The sequence below is a fragment of the Hemitrygon akajei genome, chromosome 7 (genome assembly GCF_048418815.1).
Source record: "Hemitrygon akajei chromosome 7, sHemAka1.3, whole genome shotgun sequence".
Lineage (NCBI taxonomy): Eukaryota > Metazoa > Chordata > Chondrichthyes > Myliobatiformes > Dasyatidae > Hemitrygon > Hemitrygon akajei.
This window is the reverse complement of record NC_133130.1, coordinates 57,958,035-57,983,994: the sequence shown is the minus strand read 5'-3', so window position 1 is coordinate 57,983,994 and position 25,960 is coordinate 57,958,035. Positions and strand designations below refer to the sequence as shown.

At 37.1% G+C, this 25,960-nt stretch overlaps 1 protein-coding gene across 20 annotated transcripts in view; it reads left to right on the top strand.

Moving 5' to 3' along the window:
- Positions 1–25,960, top strand: part of LOC140730474 (neurexin-1) — a 1,634,325-nt gene that overhangs the window by 176,417 nt on the left and 1,431,948 nt on the right. For 15 of the 20 annotated variants that reach the window (XM_073050928.1, XM_073050924.1, XM_073050929.1 and 12 more), the window contains one exon: positions 10,238–10,255. The exons of 4 other annotated variants lie outside the window; for them this stretch is intronic. In XM_073050928.1, coding sequence (XP_072907029.1) covers positions 10,238–10,255 — 18 coding nt within the window. The remainder of the gene's footprint in view (positions 1–10,237; positions 10,256–25,960) is intronic. One more of the 20 variants, XM_073050931.1, reaches the window with a different exon arrangement.

Here is a 25,960-nt window from a genome sequence, read left to right as displayed (position 1 = left end):
CCTCCCTTACTTCCAAAACAATATTGAGATATATCTCATCTAGCCCTGGGAATTTAGCAGCTTATGTTCTTTCCAACATTGATGAAACACTTGTCCATCCTCAAGCAATTCTGAATGACTCTTACTTAATTTGAAAAGAGCTTTTTTCACTCATCATCATTGTACAGAATTCAAATTAACATTCCTGAATCATTACTAACTGCAAGACTTATTATAGTCCCACTTCATAATTTATTACCGCACATTAAAATTTCAACATTTAAGGTAATAATGTAAGGAAATTATTCATCTTCTTTGTTCTTACCGCCAATTCCATTCTTTACCTTTCTTCTGTTACTGATGTAATACCTAAAAATGATCTGAGTTCTACATTTCTTTGATTTTGCAATTGTTCTTACATTTTCTTTGGCTGATTGCAATCAGTTTGCATCAACTTTTAGCCCAAGATTATCCATCATTTTCTGTACAAATGCACACTTGAGCTTTACATTTTGTTTGCTTAATTGCATGAGCATTTTAATATTTGAAGCAATTCTTGTTTGGGGTCCTTGTGTTTATCAGGTGCCATCTTGATTCTACATTTTTATTTTATTTATTTCTTGATATAGTGCAGGACAGGACCTTCTGGATAACCTGCCGCATCACCCAGCAACCCCCCCCCCCCCCATTTACCCCAAGTCGTATAACAGGACAAGTTACAATAACCAATTACTCTACACTTTGTGTCTTTGTAACAAGGGGGGAACCTGGAGTACTTAGAGGAAACTCCCAGGTTCACAAGAAGAATATACAAATTCCTTATTGACTACATCAGAACTGAACTTACAACTCCAACTCCAGCACTGTAATAGTCACACTAACCACTATACATTTTGAAGTGGTATGAAAGATTATTGGTGACAATTTCATGTCGTAATACAGTTCTGTAGAAGAGTAAGTACATAAATGTATTGATTGTCAGATATTATTGACTCATCCATTTTCAGCTGTACATTTGCACACGACAGATCTTGATTGGTGAATACTTTGGCTCCTTACAGCTCGGCATATAATCATATGGAGGAGGTAGTAGTATACCTTTTCATCAAATTCTTGGTTTAATAACATCATTCACCACATTTTTCTAACATATTTCCATCCCCTTCTTCAACACAGTCAAGGGTTATAGTAGTTAGGCTTCTACTCTGGTTATTTTTATACCAGTTTGGGTATCTGTAAATATTTCTGTATGCTTTCCCAACAGTTTATTCAAGTGTGATTTCTTTCCAGCTCAGCTTTAATTTCCCAAGATAACCTTGGTCTATCAATGTTGGTCAATTAGTATCATCACAACAAGCATTCACAGTTCAGTAATGCTACTTGGTTGGACTTGGGTAAATATTTTTGCCTGAAATGGACATTACATTTATTTCCACTAAATAAATATACTGGCCATTTAACTGAAGCAACACACAAACTTGTGTTTGTGATTCTGACCATTTAACTGTATATTTATATTGAAGTTAAACTGTTTTCTGTTATTATCATTGATGGCATAAATGCTCTATTAGTTCAATTATCCATTGTTCATGTTGTCTTCAATTCTGTGTTGATATTCCCTGTGACTTCCTGCTGTGAAAACCACTTCTCTTAACAGATTTCACTAATGGGATTGTTTTGGTTTACTACCGTGATTATGTTTGTTTGTTTATTTATTTATTTAGTGATACTGCACAATTTAGGCCCTTCAAGGCAACCCATCCAGCAACCCCCAACTTTACCTAATTCTAATCATGGGAATATTTACATTAAACAATTGACTTTTTAGTGTGTCTTTAGACTGGGAGGAAACAGGAGAACCCAGAGAAAGCACATGAATTCCACAGGGAGGGTTTCAATAGGTACGTTAAATGTCAGAGAAATGTATACAATATATATCCTGAAATTCTTTTTCTTCGCAAGCATCCATGAAACAGAGGAGTGGCCCAAAGAATGAATGACAATTTAACATTAAAACCTCAACACCCCCCAGCTCCCCCCTCCCACACACAAGCAGCAGCAGGGCAACGGTCCCCCCCCACCCCCATTGGGATGCAATGCAGAAAACATCAGCACCCTCCACCGGGCACTAAAGTGTGTTGCAACCATCAATAAAGACAGTCTTCACTCATTCACCCAGTAATTTGACATACCACAGGCTCTCTCTCCCTAATAAGGGAAAACGAGGTTTCCCCATTTCACAGCAGGTGGGGAGACGTAACAGACAACTTGCAGATTTGCAGTGTTAAAAGCCTGTTGCATGGCGTTTTCCGAGCTCTCCGCCCAGAGAGTCAGCCCCGGAAAGGTGCAGCTCTCTGGACTCACAAACCCCAGCAGCTAACCCGCTGTTCCGTTGTTCCATTTTCTCCTGCGACGCTTCAGTCAGGGGCACTGGCCTAGAATCAGCATGTCTCCAGAGCCAGGAAAATCCGGAACCCTGAAGTCTCACTCACCTTCCAGGGTGTGTCCTTGGGATATTAAAAACCGGCTGGTTGTGAGGCCCTGAGAGCAGGTCCCAGTCCTGCAATGAACCCACATCAGAGTGTGATCCAGGTCAGGGTCTTCAAAAGAACCTTGAAAAGGAAAGAAAGAGACATCAATTATAAAAATAGAGCTGTTTGCAAATATGCAAGCAAAGAAGTAGCCATTTAGTACCAGAGACTCCTTACAGAGGACGCAGTGACTGAACTCTGAGCTCCAAAGCACCGAGCTGTAATAGCTGTAATTTTACACTTCCATGCACAATTCAAACTAAAATGGTGTCTCCTCAATTCTTTCACATTTTATTTGCCATTGTTTTGTATGGTAAAACCAATGGTCTCAAAAACTATTTGTTTCCTTCTGTCAATTTTCAATTAAAAAAAAATGTTTATCGGGTTGTCATGCTAGCCTGAGGACTCTCACCCGAGAGGATTTTGCTAGCGACATTTTTGTGTTGTGACAAACAAAACATGGAAGAATATTGTTTGACTGCAGTGCTGTGATTTCTGATTATTCATTTTTGACATCAATCTGTATAAATGTGGGTGCATCTTCTTAAAGAGAGACCCTAGCAAAATGACTCTAGCTTAGATTTATTATTTTGCCATAAGTCAGAAGAATACCAATACTGGGTACGCTTCCCTGCCTTTCTCAATGTGTCCTTGTCTCTATAATTTCTTTTCTCTGGTGAAAAAGGTTGTAGTTCAATGCTGTTATCCCCTCAAAACTAATCAATAAACTACAAGACCTAAGCCTTGATACCTCTTTGTATATCCTCGATTTCCTCACTTGCAGATCCTAGTCAGTACAGATTGCCAACATCATCTTCATTGCAATCGCTATTAGCACAGAGGTACCATAAGGCTGTATGCTTTGCCCCCTCCCCCCCTCTCTACTCACTTTATACGTATGACTGTGAGGCTAAGTACAGCTCTAATGCCATATTTATGATAACACTATGTTGTTGGCTGACTCAAAGGTGGTTTTGAAACAACATACTGGAGAGAGATTGAAATTTGGTTGAGTAGTGCCACAATAGCAACCTCTGGTTCAGTGTCAGCAAAACCAAAAAGCCAATTATTGACAACAGGAGGAAGAAATTGGGGGTTCCATGAGCCAGTGCTTATTAGGGGATTGGAGGTGGGAAGGGTCAGTAACTTTAAATTCCTGGTTGTGATTATATCAGAGAATCTGTCCTGGGACCAGCACGTAAGTAGCATTTCAAAAAGGCACTGCAGAACCCTGTACATTGAAACATACAGTGAAATGTGTTGCAACACACACAAAATGCTGGAGGAACTCAGCAGGTCAGACAGCATCTATGGGAATGAGTAAACATTTGACATTTTGGGCTGAGACACTTCTTTAGGACTGGGAAGGAATGGGTAAGATGCCAGAAGAAAACGATGGGGGGAGGGGAAGGAGGGAGGCTAGCTAGAAGGTGATGGGTGAAGCCAGATAAGTGTGAAAGATTAATGGCTGGAGAAGAAGAAATCTGATAGGAGAGGAGAGAGGAGGCCGTAACCTTGGCCACCAAGAAGTTATGCTTGTGGTGGATGGAGTGGAGGTGCTCGACAAAGTGTGTCCCTGGATTACAATGGATTTTGCCAGCCCTGAGGAGGCCGCATCAGGAGCACCAGACACAAAAGAGAACTTCATCAGATTCATTTGTGAAGTGTTGTCTCACCTGGAAGGACAGTTTGGGGCCCTTAATGGAAGAAAGGGAGGAGGTGTATGGGCAGGTGTGGCACTTCGGTCACTTGCAGAGATAAGCGCTGGGAGGGAAATTAGTGAGGAGAGATGAAAGGTCAAGGGAATCATAGAGGGAGCGAACTCTGAAAAGCGAGTAGGTGGGGAGTAGGTAAAGATATCTTTAACAGTATGATCCCTTTGGAGATGGTGGAATTTGCAGAGAATGATGTGTTGGATGTAGAGGCTGATGGGGTGGTAGGAAGGACAGGAGGAACTCTTGTGAAATGCTTTGTTTGCATCAACAGCCAACATAGTCTGAGGATGTACTGGGGCAAGCAGACTGTTCTCAGTTTGTTGGGTTTCACTAACTCCACCATCTTGACAGGAAGAGTGATACAGTTTTTCTTGAGGTCTAAACTTCCATTTGGAAGCACTGGTTTCATTTGATCTCTGAAAGCTAGTATTTATTTTTTTATTGCTAATCTATATGTCTTTGTTATTTGATACCTGAGAACATGGTGAGTAACATCTTCAGTTTAGATGTTTACTCCTAAAACACACAGAAAATGTTGTAGGAACTCAGCAGGTCAGGCGGCATCTATGAAAATAAATGAATAGCGAAATTGGGACAATTTTATTTCTAGTTTCTGCACTTTCACCTCAGCTTCTATTACTCTTAATTTCTCATTATTCTTCCATACTATTGTATCTTATGCAGATATTTTACTTACACATGCATAATTTGAACTCCCTTGATAGCTGAGAGCGAAGTTTGCATGGATTACTCACATGAATATAAAGAGGCTCAAGGATCTACTTGTGTTATGCTTCTATTCTGTTTTCAGTGTTCATTTTCATTGTCCCATTTCCCGTGCTCCCTCCCCCACCAACCACCAACATCATTCTTCCCAACACCTCGCATAATAACATAACCCTGTCCATTTTCATCTCTGCTTAGTATTGCAGACTTGTGAAGTGAAAGAAGACCAAGGGGAATTACTTCATCTTCTACTCTTGGCAGAATGCTAGAGATAAACACATTGATTATTTATAGCCATCAGTCCCTAGTAATGTATATCATACTCAGAAATGAGGAGAGAAAAGTGCCTGAGAGGGACAGACCTGAAGTCATTTGTGCTTCTCTACATGTAAGCCTAATCAGATATCATTTCTCAAATTATTCATTAATGAGGAATGCTAGCCTGATTTATATGGTCAGCAGTGAATATACTGACCCAGTCATTTAGTACAACACAAATTACAGTCCCTCAGTGTTTTTTTTTTGCACTGGAATTTTATATAATTAGAAATCTAAAAAGGTGTTGGACAATTTATAATGGACTTGCATAGTTATGGGAGCATGTTATGTTTTGCCTCCACAATTTGTTCTATTCACAGGGTATAAATATTTTCACAATACAAGCTAGATCATGTGAAGAATGCAAAATGATGGGGAAAGAAAGAGTATTAAAAGAAAACGATAATGTACATAAGAGGAAAAAATTGCACTTCCTTTTCAGCAAGCTGATTTCCCATGTGTGGTTTTTCAAGGCCAGTGAAATCATCTACAGTAATTTTAAAATAATGCTGTTTAAAACTATACTTAAGTTTGAATGAATCCTAATATTTTATGATGCATTTTATGAGTATATGTCATTAAGTACAAGCTCATGCCATTCTATTATCTTTAAGCTAAATTTCTCAGTAATACACGAGAGGAGGAGAGCATCATTCACGGCAGCCTAATGATTTGCAAATTAAACTGTATAAGTAAAGATATGAGGTTGCTCTCTGGTTTTACTTATTAATATTGGTAAACACTGATAACCTTGCCATTACTTTTCAACATCTTAATGGGGCATTACTTAATGAATTGTAGATAGGTGGATTTTTCCTTGATCCAGCCTGCTGCTCAACTCAGATGAGACACTGTAACCGAAAGAAGCTGCAGAAGGTTGTAAATCTAATCAGCTCCATCTTGGGTGCTAGCCTACAAAGTACTCAGGCCATCTTTAAGGAGCGATGTCTCAGAAAGGCAGCGTCCATTATTAAGGACCTCCAGCACCCAGGGCATGACCTTTTCTCACTGTTACCATCAGGTAGGAGGTACAGAAGCCTGAAGGCACACATTCAGCGGTTCAGGAACAGCTTCTTCCCCCTCTGCCATTGGATTCCTAAATGGACATCGAAGCTTTGGACACTCCCTCACTTTTTTTAATATACAATATTTCTGTTTTTGCACAATTTAAAAATATATTTAATATACGTATTTGATTTACTTGTTTATTTATTACGTTTTTTTTCTCTCTCTCTGCTAGATTTTGTATTACATTGAACTGCTGTTGCTAAATTAACAAATTTCACATCACATGCCGGTGATAATAAACCTGATTCTGATGACACAGGAGCTTCTGTATCTTGGTCTAGGCAATGCATCATGAATCCAAATCCTGACAGCATTTTGATAATTAAGGATAATTAATTACCTTTATAGGATAGTTCAAGTTCTTAAAATATAATAAGTGATAAAATCACAGACTAAAGAACCTAGAGTTATTTTTTAAAATTTAAGGACAAGCAAATAAGGTGCAACAAGCAACTATTTGGTCCTTCCCAGGTTATAAAAGCCCAATTTATGTGCTGTGCATGTATACATTAAAGCACTTGGGAGACTGACTGGTTTAGTTTGCTGGCTGTTCCAGGTTGCAGGCATCTTCTGTCACTTGATAACTCAATATATGGCCACATTTCTGATTTGTGAACTGCCTGGGTTACAAAAGGCTCTCAGGAACAGAACTCTGTTGTAATCTGGGTGGATCCTGTAAGCTACTTACATCTTCTTGCTTGGGTATTTGATATTAAGAGTCCATTTAATTTAATTATGTTTACACTGTCCACTTCCCCTGCAGAATATATTCCAAAAATAATGAAATCACATTGCAGCTACATACACTCAAGCACAATATCTATTAAATTGAATAAAGGAGGACATTTTACAAATCAAATTATTTGATGGTGTGGCAGTTTTGGTAGCTCTTAGATAGTTTTAATCAAAACTTGCTTTTTATGTTATACATTTAACTATGGGATCTTTAAAGAAAAATTACTGCAGAACTGAGATGTTTTCAACAATGCTTCAAAAATGCAGCATCCATTCATTAGTTAACTGAGTCTAAAATACTAAAGAATGATACTGATGAAGTTGCATGGTGACCTAACAGGATGGCGTAAGGATGCTCTCAGGAATCTTGTTGTAATGTGTAGCATATTTTTTGTGATGCACTGTACTACTGCTACAAAGCAATACATTTCATGACAGGTCAGTGATAATAAATTTGATTCAAATTCTGAGTTCCACTTCAGAAGTGTGAATCAAATATGAATTACTTATGGCAAAAGTAAATTGCAGCACAACTAAAAGCAAATGATACCTTTGGTGTATAATAACTCTATATGCCATATAGTTAACCAAACAGAGACCATAGTTTTCTGGAAAAATTAGGCAAATAACTTGGTGGTGCAGCAGTACTTTAGGTTTTCTAAGTATTTTGAAAAAGTACTGAGCTGCTGTCCATTAATTCTAATGTTACATTTTGTGATGAGTTGCTACATATGAGGCTGTTTAACAAGGTAAGAGCTCATGGTATTTCAGGAAAGATACTAGCACGGATAAAGCAGTGACTGATTGGGAGGAGGCAAAGAGTGGGAATAAAAGGAGCCTTTTCTGGTTGCCTGCCGGTGAGTGTTATGTTCCACAGGAGTCTGTGTAGGGATTGCTTCTTTTTACATTATATATCAACGATGCGGATGCAGGAATTAATGGTTTTGTGGTGATACAAGTTTTTAGACAAAGATATGTAGAGGTGCAAGTAGTTTTGAGGAAGCAGAGAGGTTACAGAAGGAATGGGCAAATGGAATACAGTGTCATGAAGTGTGTAGTCATGCACTTTGGTAGAAGAAATTAAAAATATAAACTATTTTTGAAGTGGAAAGAAAATTCAAAAATCTGGGGTGCAAAGGGACTCACGCACGATTCTCTAAAGGTTAATGTGCAGGTTGAGCCTGTGGTGAGGAAGGCAAATGCAATGTTAGTATTCATTTCGAGAGGATTAGAATATAGGAGCAAGGATGTAATGTTAAAGTTCTATAAGGAACTGGTGAGGCCTCATTTGGAGCATAGTGAACAGTTTTGGGCCCCTTATCTAAGAAAGGATGTGCTTTCATTGGAGAGGGTTCAAAGGAAGTTCACAAAAATGATTCTGGGATTGAATGGTTTATCATGTGAGGAGTATTTGATGGTTCTGGGCCTATAATCACTGGAATTCAGAAGGATCTGGAGGGGTTATCTCATTAAAATCTATTGAATATTGAAAGGGAAGATTAGGAGAGGATGGTGGGAGAGTGTAGGGCCAGAGGACACAGCCTCAGAATAGGGGGGCATCCATTTAGAACAGAGATGAGGAATTTATCTAGTCAGAGAGTGGTGAATCTGTGGAATTTGTTGCCACTGGTGACTGTGGAGCCCAAGTCATATTGTGGGTATATTTAAAGTAGAGGTTGATTGATTCTTGATTAGTCAAGAATATAGGGAGAAGGCAGAAGATTGGGGCTGAGAGGGAAATGGATCAGTGTGGTGAAATGGTGGAGCAGACTGAATGGGCCAGTTGGCCTAATTCTGCTCCTATATCTTACGATCTTAAGGCCTTATTTTATTAGAACATTATATCACCTCTGTAGGATCTATGTTTTATATAATTTAAAATACACTTTTTGAAAATTGTTTAATTTATGAAATTTTGATAGATGAGATGCTAGACTTGTGTGTTTGCGGTTAGAATCATGTTGCAAAATGTTTTATCGAGTATAAGATATGGTAGAGCAAAGAGAATGGGAGGTATTTAAATGCTATTTGATTGTTTAATTTTATCTCTTTATAGAGTAATAAAGGATTATGTATGGAACAGTGACGAATAAATACTTGAAAATGAAAAGCGCAGCAATGCAGGAAATCTAAACTAACAACAGAAGGTGCTGGAAATAGGCAGCAATTCAGGCTAAAGAGACAACGTCAGAACTGAAAGGGAGGCAAAGGAAGCTTGGAAAACTGCAGAGAGGGTGGGATGGGGATATATTTGATATGGGCAACCTGTTTTAACTATGGCGTTAAGCTGTAAACAATGTAATGTGGTCAGTGAGTGAATTTAGGCAGTTATAGGGTGAGAACATAAAGAAAGTAAGTTATTGAGTACAATAGTTGTGAAGTCCAGTCCACTATGATAAACTACTCCTGGCCTGAACATTTTCAATATTGTCTTTTTTTTTAAATAAATATTTTGCTAAGGATTAATAGGCATAAAAATTGAATTATGAAGCAAGCTCATTAGTTCTGTAATTTAATAAAATTTATGGACCAAACTTATTATTATGATTTTTGAATCTGCAGTACAAATTTCAATAAATTGTCATTAAACTTCTGCCTTTCATTAAGACACTATTGTGCAAGTGATTTAATCTTTTGTTTAAATGATGTGTGGTGCAATGGACTATTTTTTACAAAATTGCTATATTGCTAAATTAAGCAATTGTTTTAGATAAGTATTTGCGTAATTGCTTTATTTGATGGAATATTTTGTTGGTTTAGCTTTGGTATCTTCTTTGCTTTTCAAGTATATAGAAATTGTAATTTTAAAATCCTGTCAATCTGTCTTAAAAGTTTAATTAAGAATGGGAAATGCAAGGATAATAATTTTATGTCTGTTGTTTCTAATTCAGCTTTTCTGACTGTTTTAAAAAAATATTTACCCACTTCAGCCTTCAGAGGCAGACTGCACTTTCTTCCCTTTATATATTGTTTCTTTTTTCCAAGTATGCTGACTTTTAAAGAGCACTGCTTCTTTCACGCTTATTTCTGTTCAATGTTGATGATGGAACACTTGCATGTTGTGTTTAATGCCTTGCATGATCAGAACATGCAGAGGCAAACTCCAATCTGCATGCTGCTTAATGAGTCTTTTTCCTTTTTCTCCTTCCCTGCCTTTGCACACAGAAGACAACTATGTTGAAGGTGGGTGCTTCACATGATTTACTTTTATAAGCTTGCTTTTTGTTGGTGGTAAGATGTAAAAATTTTAAACAAACTCCTTTTCAAAATGGTATCAGCTTTTTGTTCATCTAGTGCTATTAATCACAAGCCAATGGCATAGTAAAATGTATGAATTTATATGATATTAAGCTAAATGTATTTAAAAGTTAAGCAATGCAAACATTTTAAAATTCAGTATGAATACACATTGTGGACAATTTACCACTTAAGACTAATATGTTTTTGTTTAGTCATTCACAAGACAAGTAATTCCATGTAATTATAAGACTGTTTTATGTCTGAGTGGCATTTTTGAAATTACCTATCAATGGTTTATCCCGAAGTTTGATGAGTACCCAGTCAGCCCTGCCGGTGAACGGATGACGGGCATTGATGGACATATGTACATATAAGGGTTTCTTATCAGTTGTGGAACCAAAGCCATAATTTCCACAATTCTTCTTTGCATTATATAACTTTGCCTCCATTTGATCAGATCTACCACAACTCTCACGTTGCCTGCTTACAGAATCATTTGAGCACAGGAGTGCACAGTAGCCAATCTACTCCTTGCATCTTTACAGAGCTAAATTTATAAAATTACATTCCCTCCCTTTTGACTGCGGCTCTGCCAACTGTTTTATTTCAGGCCCCATCCTAATTCCTTTTTGGAAGCACTGATTCAAATGCCCTTTCAGATGGTCAAATCCAGATCTTAAACATTCTGTGCATTAGTCTATATAAAAAAAAAACTGCCTTCCATTTAAAGAAATACATGAAAAGAAATTTAAGTATGGTAGGTCAGGCAAACACCAGGTGTTGTTCAATTTTGTTTCAATCCTATTGGAAAGTTAACTGTGATTTAAAATCCCTGTCAGTTTTTTAAAGTGGTCCTCTGAACAAGATCTATTATAGATAAAACAAGGATTAACTTTCTCAAGAATTCAACCAAGCTGCCCCATTGGTATTAATATTGGGAAGCTCTGTAAATAACACTTTCATGTCTAGATGTTGCACTTCAGCTAATTTGTGCACTAAAAAAGCTCTAAATGTCACTAATGCAAATTTCTAAGCCACAGAAAATGTCATCAAATTTGGTTATCTTTGCTTTAAGAAATCATTATTGTGGTTCGCCTTCCATTAAGGCTGTTAAAACATGACTAGGATATTTTACATATAGCAATTCCTTGTTCGATGGGCAAGGAACTGGGTCAGCACTTTTAAGAAGTCTCTTCAGCTGCCATAGAGAGGTGGGGGCATTAACTTCTAGCAGTACATGGATGGAGATACAGCCTATCGTAAGTTTAATGAAGTGGTTTAGATTGTAGCCAGTAGTTCTGTGAACAGTGGCAACATCAGGTCTGTACATCAAGGGGTTTGTGAGTTACAGTGAGCAGTTCATTGCATCTCAGTCTTTACAAAGTATACACAGATTTTTTGTTTTAATAAAAGTTGCCAGTTGTGCTATTTTATATTTAAAAACCAAATATCATTTCAATTCATGCACAGTTCACTACTTTTAAGACAATAAATTTTTATTTTTCCATTATTGTGATCTTTTTTCACAAAGGCCTTAAGTTAGAATCTCTTATTAATCTAATTAATTTATTAATTTATTATTTATTAGAGATGCAGTGCAGAATAGACCCTTCTGGCCTTTCACCGATTTGACACTAGCTTAATCACGGCCTGGAGAGGGATGGGCTCCGCTAGGTTTCAGGTGCCCAGATGCTAGGTGCAAAAAGCTTGGCATGACGGTGCCCCAACGACTCCACCAGGAGTTACACACACACACAAACACGCACACACACGCACACACGCACACACATGTCATGGGTCAATATACAATGACTAATTAACCTAACTGGTACACCTTTGGACTGTGAGAGGAAACCAGAGCACCCAGAGGAAACAATTGCATTCCACAGGGAGGACATACAGTCGCCTTACAGATGACATAGGAAGTGAACTTCAAACTCTGATGCCCCCAAGTTGTAACAGTGTTATGCTAACTGCTCCGCTATCATGGTACCCTCTCTTGATCCACCTTATCCTGCTGACCCATTAAACTGAGTTGATGATGTTAATGATGTGTCATTTGTGCAGAATACATTGAGGAAATTACATTTTTGGGGGAATTATGGCAGGAAACAGTTGGTTCAATTTCCATTTGGGCAGAGTTTAGACAGAAAATAGGAAAAATTTAAAAGCATTGCAAAATGCTCATTATGCATGATTTATGAATGAGAAACAGGCATTCGACGATCAATTTTCAAGTCATGTTTTGTCAGTTTGGCAACAGAAATGGGCTCTTATTTGTTTCTAGCTTCCCATGTATCTGTAAAGATGATAATAAATCAAAAGCCTGAAACGTGAATATTGTTACTGCTTTTTGCTTGTAGTTTATTAAAATATATTGAACAAAAGTATACTTATGTTAAAATGATTAATACCACAATTTGTAACATTTATATCTATAATATCTAATAATAGCAGCCATGTTCTAGATGCAATAAATGGTCCAGTCACCATAAAACTTTTGTACTGATGTTATGCTTCGCATTTTGTTAGAATGGAAGGAAACACTAACAACACTATATACATCAAAGAAGCTAAAAACATTTTAATCTGTTTAATTTAAGTCCTTGTCTTGGAAACATGGTTTGCCAACTAAATTATGGCTCAGGATTACTGAAGCCTGAATTTGTTTTGACAACTTGCTTTATATTAATCAGCTGGAAATATATTTAAGTATAAAGTTTGGCTTTAGTTGTCACAAGTACTTCAGTACATTGAAAACTTCAGTGAAATGCATTTTTGGAGTAGTTGACCAACACAGTCTGAGTGTGTGTAGGGTTAACCCACTAGCGTTGCCATGCTTCCAGCACCAATGCAGCACAACGTACTAACCCTTACTACTCTCAATATTTTGCTTATAAGTATATTGAGCTTAAATTACTGACATTCTACCATGATCTGCACAAGCTTGAGTAAATGAATGAACAGATAACAGAATCAAAAGCTAACAATTATTTATTTATTTAAAGTTATGGTAGGTAGCATTTTGTAGTTTACATATTTGATATTTAAGTTTACTTGCTGGGATATTGATAAAATACATAACGTGGTGCAAAAACAATTCAGTTATTTTGCAAATTCTTCATTGAGATCAAGGTCTAAATTTTAAAAAGATATTTACAAAGTTAGTTTAGGATTAAACTCCTAAAATAGTTGACAACTTGAGAATATTAAATAGATTGAGATCTATTAGATGGGGTGGCATAGTATTATAGCAGTTAGCTTAACCTGTTACAGCACCAGCAACAGGCATTTGGAGTTCAATTTTTACTGCTGTTTAAGAGGAGTCCGTACGTTCTCCCTGTGTCTGCGCTGGTTTCCTCCAGCTCCTCTGGTTTCCTCCCACATGCCAAAGGCAGATGGGCTGAAAACTTGATGACATTAGTGGGCTGCCCCCCAGCAGTGTGCATTTCGATATATGTTTTGATGTACATTTGACAAATAAAGATCATCCTTAAAATCTTCAATTTGTTTAAAATCTATATCTCTTTTAGTAAGAACTGATTAAGAGTCTGTGACCACCTTAGAGCTGATTTTGATTCAGTAGTTGCATTTCCTTCCTCTGGAAGCTGTTCATTTTTAATACTATACAGTGAAGGTGTTCTCAGCATCTGAGCCCTCTGCTTGTCATGGAAGCATAGAGCAATAGAACATGGAATTAATGCCTTCAGGCCAATAGATCTATGCCAACCATGTTGTCCACTTCACTAGTCTGAATTTCCTGCATTTGGTCCATATTCCTCTGGAGCAGGGGGTCCCAACCTTGGGGTTAATGGTAATGCTTAATGGTATTGGTCCATGGCATAAAAAAAGGTTGGGAACCCCTGCTCAAGACCCTCACTCTCCATAAATCTATCTTGCTACCTTGTAGTGCTTGCTACTGTACATGGTACAATTGTACCTGCCTCAAGCATTTCCTCTGGCATCTTATTCCATGTACTTAGCCATTCTCTGTGTGAAAAAGTTCCCTTTTAAATCTTACCCCTCACCCCTTAAATCTATATCCCTTAGTTTTGGACATCTTTCCACTGGGCAGAAGACTGTTACGACTCACCTTAGCTATGCCTCTCATAATTTTAAATATTTCTGTAAGATTCTTCCCCCCCCCCCCCCCCCACCTTACTCTCCTACAGTCAAAAGAATAAAGACCCAGCCTGGCCAGCCTCTCCCTACAACTTAGGCCCTCTCGTCCTTGTAAGTCTTTCCCGCATGCTTTAAAATTTAACTATATTTTTTCTATAACAAGGCGACCAAAACTGTACACAGTACTCCAAGTGTGTCCTCACCCATGACTTGCACAACTGCAATGTAATGTTCCAATTCCCTTATATAATGTCCTGGCTGATGACAAGAATAAATTCACTTCCCATATTTTTGTAATTTAATTATTATTAGCTCTCTCCCACAATTTAGTCTATTGCCTACATTTTGAGGATGCATCTTAGGTAATTTTACTACCTACTGTATACAATAGAATTGTATTTACTTTGAATACAGTATAGAATTTGAGAAGTTGTTATTCTGCTCTTTACTACCTACAATTCTGAGCTGCAGTTCTGTTTTGAAGAATATTTTACATTATTGTCACAAGCAAATGCTTACTGTTGATGGGCTTCCATTGTGTTCAGTTGAGTGCATCCATAGGTCAAATTTTACTGTTCTGGGTCCCTTTTTCAGATCTAGTTTTTCAATTCAAGGCCGTTGAAGGCCTAATGATATGGTAAAAAGACATCAATAAATTAATGCAGTATAAGTTTAATGGAGTTTTGATTAAATATGAAAAATGCCAAGAACAGGTGACTTCAATTCTTACTGCAAAATATCTGGTTTTTTTTAAACAAAAGTCCAGTCTCTTTTCTATTCTAGTCATTTGATTTTGATTATGACTCAGTACTACTGACAACAGTCTTCAATGCATTATTGGTTTGGTACTTATCCACCTATATGCACCTAAAACACCACATGAACTAGCTTAACTATTAGGAAACCTTAATAAATCCATGATTTACCTGTGGATTATTTCAATGGAGAGATGAAGCTGATTCACCAATCTATCAGTAAGCTTGAGGTTCAACATCTGAACTCTTAATTTTTTTGTCATTTGTCCAGTGTTAATGAACAAATTCTGTTCCGTCTGTCCATAATGCTTGAAGAGTATATTAACAACTTGCTCTTTCAGTATGTTAGAGTTAACAATGAATTGCCTATGGTTGTATTGAGAATATATTAAATTAGTTAATTGTAGCAGAAAGCTGAAAGAACAGGGAAATCTCCAAGGGTGAGATGCCCTATTCTTGCCTAAAGCATCAGTTACCAGTGACTGAATGTCTTTGGGTAACTTATGGATCCATTACTCACTTCAAATGAACTTTGAAGGAGTCCTTTAATGGTAGCCTAAAAATACATCGCAAAGCAAACTTGTTTTTCAAGACACTAATTCCACAAAACCAGGAATAGAAGCTGTGAAGCTGTGATTGAGTTTCAAGCTAACTATAACATATATATATATATATATATATATATATATATTTCTTCTCAGTTCCATGGGTTAAACTAATTCCATCACTCCCCTGCCCCCCAAAAAATTATCTTCATTCTTACCCAGGTGATATGAGTGGTTCTTGCATTCAGTTTTTCAGTGTGAACTATATTGTGATTCTGAGAAGATCTGTGATTCTCCCCAACAGTAGTTGTAGGGACTTTCTGATGACACAAAGTGGAATTGTGGAAGGAGATTTTTAAATTTAAATTTCAATGCATGTTCCTACCATCCCCATCCCCCAGCAATATGAAGAAAGTTGGAACAAAATCATTCTTTCTTTGCTGGTGTCTTGAATGAGTTTAATTTTAGTGAGAGAGAAGCATTTGGGCTCTAATAACCCATTTCAATCTAATTGTCTTTTAGGGGGCATTCTGTCTGCTTCATTGAGTTGGTGGCTTGGCTGCAGACTTAGTCATGTGGGTTTTGCTTCCTATTAATTTCCTCAGATCCCAGAAAGTTGACTGAAGGCAGCCAGTAGATGTCAGCAGACATACTTTTGCACTTGTGTCATGATGTTGTGCATTTTTGTTATTAGACCGTGGACAGGAGATAATTAAAGGGAAATAAAAGAATTGTGAAACCATTCGAGAATTTGAACACACAACCTGCACTTCCAAGAGAATGTAAATATTCAGTGTCAGTAATGGTAAAATGTTTATAGTTTGTAAGGACTGCTGCTTTACATAATGTATATGCATAATGTAGCATTGGACTTAACTGTGCTGAGAATTCAATCAATATGCATTTCACTGTCAGTAATATGAACCTAAATTTGGTTGAAGTATTGATCACAAGTGCACGATTCTGTTTGGCACCCACCTGAGTGAAATGGACCAAGCATAAAACCGTATATTGTCAAGGAACCAAGCAGAGTAATGAACCACATCTGTGCTGACTGGTTCAATCTGGCAGGGATTTCTTGTACATGGAAATTACAGCACATTTTACACTAATTGTAGCAAGATGTCTGTTCACATGAACTTGAAACAAACTGTCAACAATAATTTATAACACCACCATTAAATGTAGCAAGGTGTGAATTGCATGAATTATGATAGCTATAACATTAGTGCCTTTGTCATGTAGCCTTTGTTGGTTTTGAAGAAGCTTTACAATACACACAAAAAACCAAGAAAGTAGTTTTTGATACTTACAAATGTTGTCAAGAAAGTAGTTTCTGATATCTACAAATGTTGTCTAAGAGAGATCAGAAATCATTTGCTTATGGAAGATGGAATAGTGGTTGATGGAACTACAGTACATCTTGCTGGAGGTCTCTGTGACTAGTGGTGTTCCATAGGATTCCATTGTGTGGATGAAAATATACTTGGGTGGGTTAGTAAATTTGCAAATAATACAAAGATTGGTGGTGTGGAAAACTGCCAAAAGTGATAACAGGATATAGATCTGTTGCAGATATAGGTGGATAAATGGCAGTAAAATGGGTTAGAGTTTAACCCGGCCAGATGTAAAATGTTGCACTTTGTGAGATTGAATGTAAAAACTACACAGTTGTTGGCAAGAGAGATCTTGGGGCGCACATCCATAACCCTCTGACAGTGTTGACACAGGTTGATAAGCTGATGAAGAAGCATGTTGTATGTCGACCTTTACTAAGCAAGCAATTGAGTTCAGGAGCTGGAATATTATATGGCAGCTTTATTCACCTAGCAAGGCTTCATCTGGTGTATTCCATTCACTTCTGGGTACCTCATTATAGGATGGATGTTGAAGCTTTGGAGAGGCTGCAGAAGATGCTGGCTGGATTAGAGGACATGTGCTGTAAAGATAAGTTTGACTAACTTGAGTTGCTTTTTCTGAGCGGTGGATGCTGATGAGACATCTGTTGGAAGTTTACAAGATCATGAAAGACATAGATGGGCAGCCCATATCTTTTTCAGGTTGGAAATGCCTAATAATAGAAAGTATGAATTAAAGGTGAGAGGGAGTGAGTCAAAGGAGATGTGCGGCCCAGCTTTATTACACAGAGAGTGATGGGTGCCTGGAATGTACTGCCTGGGTTGGTGGTGGAGGCAAATACTGTATGATAAGGCATTCAAGATACTCCTTGATAGGCATATGGAAGGATGGGCAGAAGACATTAGTTGGATACAACATCATGGGCCGAAGGGCCTGTCTTGTGCTGTACTGTTTTATGTTGTATTTGTTTGTTAATTGATAAAGTGAAATACTCATAACCTCATTATTCCAGATTAACCATAGGACATGTTGTCTTGGGAAACAGAAGAAACATCATTTGAGAAAAATGCAAATTTTATTTTTCGCTTAAATTATTGTGACATAGATCAGTTTATGAATATTTTCCTGTGAACATTAGAACCCATACCGAATCACTATTTGAAGTCATGGATCTTAGTCCAGTGAAGCATCAGATCTTAACTGCTTGTATAATTTCAACAAGTTTAAAATCGTACATATTAACAGTTATGATACGATGGAATAGATTTTTAGAGAGGAAGAGACTGACGCAGTGTGACCTACATCCAAAATACCTCTAAGAGGCAATGCTGCTTCTGGTCAGTTTTATTCTTCTAGATTTAAATAATTTAATGATCTTTAGACACCCATGACAGTGATTGTTATGCATGTGGTAGGTGCAATTGAGTGGAGGAGATCAAATTTAGTACTTATGTTAAAGATGCATCAGGAAAAAGCCAGATAGTTGCATACTGGTGAGTTTATTAGCAGTGATACATAAATCATTACCTTAAAAATAGTTCTAAGGCACAAATTAATTTGCCTTTGAAAAGGCAGGAATTAACTAAAGATAGCGTGACTTTCTTTGTAAAGACTGTCTAGCCAAATTGGTTATTTTCAGAGGTAACAAAATATATTGATGAGAATCATGCACTTGATAGATATTGGAAAGCAATTGATGAAGACCTCAATGTGAAGTTGATCTAACATAGATCTATCGGTAAGCTGAGCACAGGGGATCAGAATTGATCTATTGGTAAACTGAGCACAGGGGATCAGAATTGATCTATTGGTAAACTGAGTCCACGATTGACTTATTGAAAGGAGACAGAGGGAGAGGTGTAGTTCTGTTTCATGATTGAAAGTCTGTGTCTCATGTTATAACACAGATCTTTGATCTTAGTTACAATTTGGATATGAATGTATAAGTTGTGATTTGTAAGTTTGCAAATGATATGAAGCTTGGTGATGTGGTTGCTGGTGAGGAGGAATAGTTTTAACCTGGATGATATTCATTAGTTGGAGATGGAGGAGGCCTGTGGCAGATGGCCAGTAATCCTGAAAAGTGCATCATGATGCACTTAGGTGAACTAATAAGGGTGGAACATACAAAATGAATGGGAATGCTTTTGGGAGTATTAAATAACATAAAATTTTGTACAAGTCTAAGAACCCTGACGGTGGCAGCACAGGTAAATTAGGAGGTGAAAGCATGCAGATACTTGATGTCATTACCAGGGCACAATGTATAAGAGCTGGGAGATTATAGTGCAACTTCATAAAATATAAAACAACAATCCCTTAGCAAAACCAAAGAGCTGTTTATTGACTACAGGAGGAAGAAACCAGAGATCCATGAGCTAGTCCTTCGTAGGCGATCAGATGTAGAGAGGGTCAGTAACTTTAAATTCCATGGTGTTATCATATCAAAGGATCTGTTCTAGGAGCAGCGTGCTCATGCCATTGCAAAACAGGCATGGCAGTATCTCTACTTCCTTAGAAGTTGCACAGATTCGGCGTGTCATCTAAAACTTTGAATATCTTCTGTAGATACATAGTGGAGAATGTTCTGATTGATTATATAACAGCCTGGTCTAGAAGCACCAATGTCTAAGATTGGAAAAGCCTACAAAGTGTGGTGGATATAGACCAGTCCATCACAGGCGAAACCCTCACCAACCAGGCCACGCTCTCTTCTTTCTGTTGCCATCAGGAAGGAAGTACAGGAACCTTAGGTCCCACACCACCAGGTCAGGAACAGCTATTACTCTTCAACCATCAGGCTTCAGAACCAGTGTAAAAAATCTAAACTCTGAACTGATTCCACAAACTGCAGACTCACTTTCAAGGACTCTACAACTTATGTTCGCAGCATTATTTATTTATTTATTATTTTGTATTTGCACAGTTAGTCTTTTGCACATTGGATGTTTGTCAGTCTTTGTTTCTGTCTAGTTTTTCATTGACTCTATTGTATTTCTTTGTTCTACTGTGAATACATGCAAAAAATGAACCTCAAGGTAGTATATGGTGATATATACATACACACACTGTTCACAACAAAGGACTTTGCTATGTGTCTCCAAAAAAAGAGAACACCATTAGAAGCAGACAACACAGTGGGTTGTTTGTTGAGAATAATTCTTGTACTTTTACCTCCCTTTTTCCATTTAGGAGAGCTTCTCTAATTCAATTGATTTTTTAATACACTATCTTTCTCAGACGTGTCATAAAATACTTATATAATACTGGCCAGCCACCAGACTATAGGAAGAACATGATTACATTGGAGAGGGTGCAAAGATTCACTAGATTTTTACCTAGGAAAGAGCATTTCAGCTACAAGGAGAAGGTGGATGGGCATTGTTTATTCAGGATATGCAGATGATGAGGAGGTACCGGGTAGGACTGTATGAAATTATGAACAGCTTAGATAGGGTACTTGGTAGAGAAGATTTTTTCCAATATAGAGGTATTCAGATTATAGGATTAGATTTAGGAACAAAAGGTTTAGAAGGGATTTGAGAAGAAATTCTTTGCACTAAAGGGGAACTGGGATCTGAAGTATGTAGTCTGAGTGAGTGGTGGGGGCAGGTACTTTCACAACATGGAAGAAGAATTTAGATGAGCAAACTACAGAAGGCTGCAGACCAACTGCTGGTGTAATAAAACTCGATGTATCCATTGGAGCCAGTGAATATTTAAGGAATTATTTCAAAGCTCATGCTTGGTTTATAATACCCTAAACATATAAACAAACATTTGGAAGACTGGGAGAGTAGATTTGTCCTGCTGCTGTGAGGCTACATCGGAATGGGGCATCTCTGCCTTTCCACCCACGCCCCACCTGGGCCACCTGAATTGGGAGCTGGGTGGAGCTGAGAAGGGCAGGGAGAACTGTGCAGACTCTCTAGCTCAATCACTGAGGCAGTGAGACTGGTTGGTGATCTATCTTCCCACCACTTATAAGCAGTTCTCAGGATTGGAACCCTGGCTGTATTTAGTAAATAATTTAAATTTTATCATATGAGATTTGTATTCAGTATAAACTCATTCCCTCACCTTAACTACACATTGTTCATAAAAACCTATGCCAAAACACATGGATTAGGGCAAACTGTTCATTTTTATAGAAAGGCAAGTTTCATAGAATAATACTAAAACATACCTGAAGGCAGGAATCTTGGGTAATTGGTAGTAGAGTAGTGAACTGGTTCCACAATCTGTAGGCTCACTTTCAAGGATTGTACAATTTATGTTCTTGATCTCAGTCGGCAATGACGGCAAACAAGTTAGATGCTGTATAGCAGTGACTGAAAATGCTGGCTTTTTTGTTTTTCAAAAGGTTCAAAGAAACTGCTGTATGTTTCTTAAAAAAAGTGAACACCTTTAAAAATAGATTACACATTGAGTTGTTTATTGAGAATGTTTCTGGTGCTTTTATCTTGCTTTTCCCATTTAGATGGAAAGCTCTATTTCAATTGATTGTTTCAATATACTATTGTTTCAGAAGTGACATAAAAGAGTTTAGTATTTCATTGAAACAAAAAGAAACAATTATATTTTCAATTAAATACATTTGCATAACTTTAGATTGCAGTTCAGAGCATATATATATATATATATATATATATATATATATATATACACACACACACACTTATATTATTTAGCTCACACAGAGGCAATGTTCTCAAAGAAAAGAGTTTGGTTCCATTGTATTGGTTTGATGGTCATGCTGTGCTAACTAACTTGCATCAAAATGCATATGGAACGTTGCATCAGTTTATATCTATTTTCATAATTTAAAGAGTGTTAAGTCTGTTAGAATCCCAGCTTTTGGATGCTGCCCAAGAGTGGTTACCCAAAACCCAATGCATCAGGTATGATTGGGATCTCTCATAAATCTTCAAAATCGAACAGTAGGGGAAATTCTCGGACTTAGTTAATCATCAATAGCCATTCAGGCATTTGCATACTTTGTGAATCCATAGCCTAGGGCATTGAAAGCAATACTATAAAAATAAATAGCAGAAGAAACTAAAGCTCTCTGTAATGAACAATTAGATTTGGCAATTTAATTTCAATTTGATAATTGGTTAGATTACTTGAAAATCAAATTCCAAGTGGTTGAATAATTGTTTTCTACTGTTTTCATGCAAAGAGGTGTCCTTGGTCATGTTTACAATGTGAATGGTTGTGCCATAATTGGGAAGTAATTTTGCTGATCCCTTTCAGTATCAGCAGCAAAAAAAAAACACACTCCAAATGTTACATGGTGACAGAGAGAAGAAAGAACGGAAGATAATCTGAACAAACCTAATAAAATGTTGGAAATTAAATAGCAGTGCAATAACACATACATATTTGACAAAGCTAAAAACAAATTACTAATTGAGCAATAATAATTTGGTTACTTTTACTTTTTCTATCTACTATGTTTGCATTTAAACACATTGTTGCTTAGATGAACTGCAAATCTATTTTTCTATACTGAAAGGATATTGAATAGATGTCATTCCATACTGACTTGATTCCAGACTTAACAATTCTTATTTAAAGGTGCTGATGAGTTAATAGAAATTGTGACTTTTTGTTCATTATCCGTGACAAAGAAAATAAGATTTTGTCTTATATCTTTCATGTCTTGATGACACAAAGTGTTTTACAATGAGCTATTTTTAATCTATAGTGACTATTATTATGCAAATTACTATGGCTGCTATTCACAAAGTAAGGTCAACGAGATTTATGACCATATTCTTTGCAATGTTTGAAGAAGGCATATTATGAAGCAGTTATTTCTTTTACAATTTACAGAATTGTAATTACTTCTGCATGATAATTAACTTTACAGCAGATATAATCGTGAATAAAATCTCTATGGATCTCACAACAGCTCCCAGAATTCCACCAGATAAACTGAATAGGAGGAAGCATGGTTTGGGATTAGGACTCCAATTTTACAGGGTCTGTTTTGTGTTCTGCACTCTGGGCTTTCACTTGGGAAGTTCTGATCAAAGAAGAGGCTAATAAGTAGTATCAGAATATAGTTATGAACTATGAATTTCACAGAAAAGATGGTCAAGAAATAAAATTAAAAGAAACAGTGGTCCATCCCAATAGCTGATAACTTCTGCTTCTTAAGCCTATCACCCCTACTGGGGCTCACTGTCAAAGAGTTCAGTTCATGTAACAGCATCACATTAAGGTTTTGGATATTGTTGTTAGTAGGAATCTCCATTAAAACCTGCGATGATGAATACTGAATTAAACAAAACACAGTGTATTATGCTTTTATTGTGTGGTAAAATAGAAAGAATTGAAATGTTAACACTTGTCGAAGGTGGTTCATTATTTTAGATTTTTGGCCCTTCTGTTGATGAGGTCTAAATAATGAACCCATGTTTTTTTCCTGCTTTTTTTATTCTTTTAAAATTTTGAGTTATTATCAGGTTTTCTTGGATTGTGATCAAACAACTCAGGGCCATTGTATTAATTGAAATATATAATGATAAACACAAAGGCTGTAGAATCCTATTCATCCAGGGAGATTGGCTGGATTGCAATTTTCTTTGGAGGAAAGGGGTCTACAGGAGATTTAATCAAATTGGAGGACCTGGACATGGTGAAGAGGAAGGACCTATTATATTTAAATCATTATAACCCAGTAATTATTCTTTTTAAATTGTTAAGACATTTGGGGGAATTCAAGGGGCATTCACAAGATCTTTTCACCAGGAGTTTAATGAGATCTGGAACTCATTGTCTGAATATGTTGTAGAGACAGGGTCCTCAACACAGTTTGTAATATGAACCTGGACAACTATTTGAGATGCCTTATCCTAGCAAGATCATGAACTACAATTCAGTAAGTTGATTGGTCATTTTTGTTTTGTTTTGTATGGACATAACTGGCTGAATAGCCATATCCCAAAATATATTTTTCTGGTTGTTTAATGAAAGGGTTAAAATATTATGAAAGTCTCATTTTCAGAAAAAACAACTGTAAGAAACATCATATTGTATTAATTTGCAGCAAAAGAATAACCAATTGTTGATGTATTATACATACATGTCTGTAGACTTACATACTATGAATATATCAGATGACCGTCCCATTTATAGACTAAAGACATTTTTTTTTATTGGGCATGGCATGGATTTAATTCTTGTTCTCCAGCTATCTGCTGCCAAATGAATTCAGTCAACATCCAGGATATTGTACAGCTAGTGCTTCCACCATCCTGGTTAAAATGTACTTTGCTGACTTTTCCACTCGAGCTGTACATTTAGAAATTTCAATTGAGATCAACTACATAAGGATTTTCAATGATAAGGACGGCTTATTGCTTGATGGCGAAAATCCGGGCATTTAAGGAGAGCAGTTTTAAAGTCCCAAAGAGACAGAAAATGGCCTTCTTTATTGAGTCTTTAAAAATAAGTAATTTAATTAGGTACATTGTCTTTTGGTTTTGGACATAAGCCATGTACCTACATATAATTTTGCAATGTTTTATGAATAAGTTGTCTTCTATTGCCCTGTTTTACTATGTTGATCGGATCATGTTGATTAAGCTAAAATGGGGGTTCTTTCAATTTCAGATCATAACTTGTACATACAACTATTGCAAATACTCAAAGAAACAAGCTTTTGTGCTGTAATTGCAAGATTCCATTGATTTTTCTGTGGGATGTAACAGTGGGCGAACAGTGCCTGCAGATGTTCTATGCCATGTTACCCAGATGACTTCTCTGACAATCCATCAGTTTGATGTTGGTTTATCTTTACTGGGTCATCTCAAAAATGTATTTTAAATTGCCAAGACTTTGAACTGTATTCTTGGAACCACTAAACTACCAACCTCAGTAATGAAATAATCATTAACAGTGGTATTTCTGTCTAATTTTCTCATTTTATTCCTCCAATTGATCCAAAGAAGTTAGGGTATATCTTAAAAGCATGAGAAATTCTGCAGATGCTGGAGATCCAAAGCAACACGTACAAAATTCTGGAGGAACTCAACAGGTCAGACTGCATCTATGGAAATGAACAAACATTTCGATTTAGAAAGAAAGTGAGAAGATAACCATATAACAATCACAGCACGGAAACAGGCCATTCCGGCCCTCCTAGTCCGTGCCGAACTCTTAATCTCACCTAGTCCCACCTACCCGCACTCAGCCCATAACCCTCCACTCCTTTCCTATCCATATACCTATCCAATTTTACCTTAAATGACACAACTGATCTGGCCTCTACTACTTCTACAGGAAGCTCATTCCACACAGCTATCACTCTCTGAGTAAAGAAATACCCCCTCGTGTTTCCCTTAAACTTTTGCCCCCTAACTCTCAAATCATGTCCTCTCGTTTGAATCTCCCCTACTCTCAATGGAAACAGCCTATTCACGTCAACTCTATCTATCCCTCTCAACATTTTAAATACCTCGATCAAATCCCCCCTCAACCTTCTACGCTCCAATGAATAGAGACCTAACTTGTTCAACCTTTCTCTGTAACTTAAGTGCTGAAACCCTGGTAACATCCTAGTAAATCGTCTCTGCACTCTCTCTAATTTATTGATATCTTTCCTATAATTCGGTGACCAGAACTGTACACAATATTCCAAATTTGGCCTTACCAATGCCTTGTACAATTTTAACATTACATCCCAACTTCTGTACTCAATGCTCTGATTTATAAAGGCCAGCGTTCCAAAAGCCTTCTTCACCACCCTATCTACATGAGACTCCACCTTCAGGGAACTATGCACTGTTATTCCTAGATCTCTCTGTTCCACTGCATTCCTCAATGCCCTACCATTTACCCTGTATGTTCTATTTGGA